The sequence below is a fragment of the Asparagus officinalis genome, chromosome 3, assembly GCF_001876935.1.
Source record: "Asparagus officinalis chromosome 3, Aspof.V1, whole genome shotgun sequence".
NCBI classification, from domain to species: Eukaryota; Viridiplantae; Streptophyta; class Magnoliopsida; order Asparagales; family Asparagaceae; genus Asparagus; species Asparagus officinalis.
The window spans coordinates 60896065-60901064 of NC_033796.1; the positions used below are offsets into that span (position 1 = coordinate 60896065).

The 5000-nt window shown below is 37.5% G+C and overlaps 1 protein-coding gene across 1 annotated transcript in view; it reads left to right on the forward strand.

Annotated features, from left to right (window-relative positions):
* LOC109835183 (protein FAR1-RELATED SEQUENCE 5-like) overlaps positions 1299 to 5000 on the forward strand; it is a 6046-nt gene continuing 2344 nt past the window's right edge. The window contains exon 1 of the mRNA XM_020403170.1: positions 1299 to 3289. Within this exon, the coding sequence (XP_020258759.1) occupies positions 1299 to 3289 (1991 nt within the window). The remainder of the gene's footprint in view (positions 3290 to 5000) is intronic.

Consider the following 5000-nt stretch of genomic DNA (forward strand, 5'->3'; position numbering starts at 1 on the left):
ATATATATATATATATATATATATATATATATATAGAGAGAGAGAGAGAGAGAGAGAAAACTGTAGGTAAGCTGCCAGTTCACCGTCTCTGTGCGCTGCAGGGGCTTTATTGCAAAAAAAGTCACTTTTTCCTCCGTGAACTCGTTGTTCGTGAGCATTCTCTCTCCTGAAATTTATTACCCCGTGACCGCTCTCTCTCTCCCCCAAAATATCAACTCGTGACTTCCCATTTCGTGGCCGCCGCGAGAGAGGAGATCCCCGCCGCGACCCCTCTGACCAGCTCTGAGCGAGATCGGTCCCGTCCTCGCCCATTTCGTCGCCGCCGCGAGATCCGTTCGTCCTCACCCCAAATCGAAGCCACCGCGAGTCCCCTCTGAGCCGCCGCCTTTTGAGTGCCTCCAGCCCCCCTTTTTGTGTGCGCCACCACCAGCCCCCCCTTCCCTCTCTCGAGCAAAAGGCAGCCACCAGTGACTACAGGGTTCTGTGTGAAACTTTGGCACTGAGGAGGTATAAATCCGCTCACGAGATCTCGAGCCTTCTCCTGCAACAGAGCCGCCGCTTCCCCAAATCCGCTCACGAGTTCTCGAGTCTTCGACGCCGAAGCCCCGTCGAAGACGCTTCCTCCTCTCTCTCTCTCTCGACGCCGACGCAGGTAAAAACCCTAACTTGTGGATTGAATATTTCATTCGAATTTGTATGCATTGAATATTTCATTCGAATTTCTAACTTGTGAATCAGAGATATCAAGCTAATTTATACAGTAGCTCAGAGGTGTTAGACATGTTTATCTCTGTATAACAAGAATCTCCATTTATAGAATTCAGAATTGTTTGCCTTTTGTGGAGTGGAAATGTTTTAGGAGTGGAAAATGTTTTAGGAAGAGTGGCGCTGAAACTGTTTTCAAGGAAATGATGCAAGTAGTAAATTGTGGAAAATGTTTTAGGAATCATGATTGAAATATTAAGGATGTAAATGAAGTCAAATCTTGATAATATAGATTACAGAAACTACCAATATTACAGAAACTACCAATATTTTCTGTTAACTGCTGGCTGTGAAGACAGAAAGTAAAGCATGAAAGATGTAATTAACATATAACATTATTCTTGTGTAATTAATGCTATTTTTGGTTATCTATGTAGATTTGGATTGTTTGACATATATATATATATATATAATTATGATCATGACCAATATTTTCTGTATCAATCTTTAATTTTTCACCATTACATCCTTAGTTTTGAAGCAACATTGAACATAATGTTTGGAATTGGTTTTCTTCTTTATAGGAGTTCGGAATGCAGGAAACAAATTTAACCAGTGTAGAGTTCAGAATGGAGGAAACAAATTCAACTAGTGTAAGTGCTCCTAAACCACTTATGGGAATGAAGTTTAATAGTTATGAAGAAGCTTATAACTATTATAACTCATATGCATTGTTGATGGGTTTTGGAATAAGGAAGAGCATGGTAAATTACTCTCGCAAGACTAGAGAAGTGGTAGACAGAAAGTTTGTTTGTGATAAGGAGGGCTATAAATCTAATAAAGACAAGATGGAGATTCATCTTCGGCGAGAGACCCGGGTGGGATGTAAAGCAATGATGCGAGCAGGGTTTATTGAAGAACATACAAATCATGTGTTGAGTAGTCCAGACAAAGCAAAAATGCACAGATCACATCAACAATTTCATAAAACCCAAAGATGTAAAAAACTTATTGATAGCCTGCGTGAAGAAGGTATGCCTCCTTCCACTATTTCTCACGTCATCAATGCAACTAATGGAAGAGAAGGTGAATTAGTGACATCACAACAATGCATTGATCATATCAGAACCCAAAGAGTCAATAATATTGGCCATGAATGCATATCTATCATTCGATATTTTCAGAGTGCGACAGCGAATGATCCAGAATTTTACTTTGTAATAGAAGTAGACAGTAGTGGACAAATGAGGAGTGTTTTCTGGGCCGATGGAAGATCAAGAGCATCTTATTTGAAATTCAGTGATGTTATTGTGTTTGATGTGACATACAGAACTAATAAGTTCAGTCTTCCATTTGCTCCATTTACTGGTGTAAATCACCATAGACAGTCCACTTTACTTGGTTGTGCATTATTAGCCGATGAACAAGAAGATACATTTGTGTGGTTATTTCAATGTGAAGGATATTGGGTTGAGATGAAAGAGAAGTTTGATATAAATGAAGAAGGTGAGGGATGGTTGCAAACAATTTACAAATGCCGAGATCACTGGGTGCCGTGTTATCTGAAGGACACTTTTTTTGCTGGAATGAGATCGAGCCAAAGGAGTGAAAGTATTAATGCATTTTTTGATGGGTATGTTAACTCACAGACTCAATTACACGACTTTGTGACACAATATGAAAAAGCAGTAACTCATCGTCGCTTAAGTGAAGCCCATGAAGATTTTAAGAGTCTGAACACAAAGCCGGTTATGCTCCTTGGACATCCAATTGAGATCCAAGCTGGAGAAATGTATACACGCAATATGTTTGATGTGTTCCATACTGAATTCAAAGGATTTGGTACAGAGTTCTGTGAAGAATTGAGAAAAGGATTTGGTACAGAGTTTTGTGAAGAATTGAGAAAAGATGGAGACATTGTTGAATACAAAGTCTGTAAGTTTACAGATAGAGGAAAATGGGAGGTGGTTACTTATGAGCAATCTAGTCAGATGCAGTTCCGTTGCACTTGTGCTTTGTTTGAAACTAATGGTGTTGTATGTAGACATATATTATCGCTAATGATGGCTAGGCAAATGGATTCATTACCCGACCATTACATCCTTCACCGTTGGACTATACATGCTCGACATCGTAACATTGGGGTTGGCAACATTATATATGGAAGAAACATCACAAGTTGTGAAGAGAAGATTAATTTATTGAAATCTTGGGCCTTAAGAGCAAAATTCAATAATGCGCTCGAGCTTGCATTTGCTTCAGAAGAGAAGATGCAAAATCTAGATGATGTGCTAACAAAATTTATAGAACCACTGCAAGAAGAAGTTGGAGCACATTCCTCAAATCAAGATCAAATGGTGGACACTCAAATATCCGCACACATCTCAAATACAAAGCACATTCCTCAGATTACAGTTCGTGATCCTGATAGAGCTGCAAGGACTAAAGGTCGTCCACGCAATGCAAATAGAATCCAGTCAGGTTTAGAACAAGCACAAGAAAAGAAAGAAAGGAAGAAACGTATATGTAGCAGATGTGGTGAGCTCGGGCATTATAGAACTAGCTGTAAAGTTAACTTGCAAAGGTTTTTCATGAAAGTTCACCTCTTAATAATTTTTGCCTTGGTACAATTATATGATTAATTTGTCATGTGATTTGCAGCTAAACGAAAATATGTCTGGATTCTTCAAACTCCACATGCATGGATTTGGTCATGTAAGTATGTCAGAATTTATTGCCTTGGTACAATTATATTGCCGTATTCTAGTAACTGTTACTTTTCTGTAAAAAAAGAGAGAACAGATGGAAAGAGAGAGAATGAAATCATATGATATGAAATCATATGGTTGCATCTTCAATTGTGTATAAATTAATTCCATACCCCCAGGGAGCTTGTTCTCTGTCCCAACTTATACCAAACTTATACCAAACTTGACATTATTGAGGTTATACCAAACTTGACATTATTGAGGTTACAGCTGAGTTTGGCTGTTGCCTTACTCATTAGAAGTTGTGATAGTTGCTTCCTTTTTCAGCTTGTGGTTATTGTCGTATGATCCGTGTCTTATTTTTTTCTGCTGTTCCCTTATTGTCGTATGCAGGAAGATGATGAATAGAACTGGGACTAGCAAAGAGAACATCCAAGTAGCTTAGCTGTGTGTGCTTATATCTTACTATTTGGAGCCTGAAAGTGGAGGACAATGAGTTGTAACTTTTTCTGTTTTGAGACAAGAAAATGTATCAAATTTGTGAGAGTTCTTGGATGTATTATATTATGGTCGATACATTTGTGCTGCATATGTGTTTATCATTTGCTATTAAGTGCTGTATCTAATTTCCAAACGTCGTTTTTAAGTGAGTTATTATCGTTCATGTATTATATTATCGTTCATGTTTAACAAAATTGTGAATGCTGTCCACCTTATTTGCAATTAAAAACATGGCAACAAACTCGCAAAGAAGATCTATATAACATGCATCATTCAGCATTGGAAGCCGACCAACTCCATCAATGTCATCTGATCTTGGTCTTTGAGCTCTTTTACACTGAAAATTATTTTATGTTCAACCAAAGAATTTAATTGGAATATTTTGGAGATTTCTTTTGAAATACAGAAGACTCACAGAAAATTTTGTCATATTCAGTAGTTTACTGCAAATGACAGCAATTTGAGGCTTCACAAATTAAGCTATGATGTCCAGTGAAAACTTATATACTGGAAGAAAGCTGAAAATAACATGATCTTAGTAGAACCAGTACATCATATATCGATACCAAGAACTCTGTTAAAGAAAGTTATATTACATGAGAATAATGCAACAAGCACACATGCCAGTGCGCGCACACAGACACAAGAGAATCCTTGTATGTTCACACAGGAAAATGCATGTGTATGAATGAAGTAGAAAATGTATACACAAAAAGTAGTATTCTTGATAATCAGCACTCGATCTTAAGGATGTGCCATTGGTGGAAAGGGTCGGATAAGACTCTACAAGTAGTCTGTAGAATAATATAATGCATTGCCATGTCTCCTGTAGTTCTGTAGAATATATAATATAATAGCTTCAACTTATAATAAGCACAAATCCAATAACATCAAACTGATAACATTATTATTTACAAAGTACTAACTGATAACAAATCCAATAATACGTTCTCACACCCTACTTAGCACAAATCCAATAAAAATACCAACTAAAAGAACAAATATAATAAGCTTCAACAAATCCATAATATCAATCTCAATCTTTCTCTTTTCCTGCACTTCTCCACTTGACACGGCTCTTGAAAA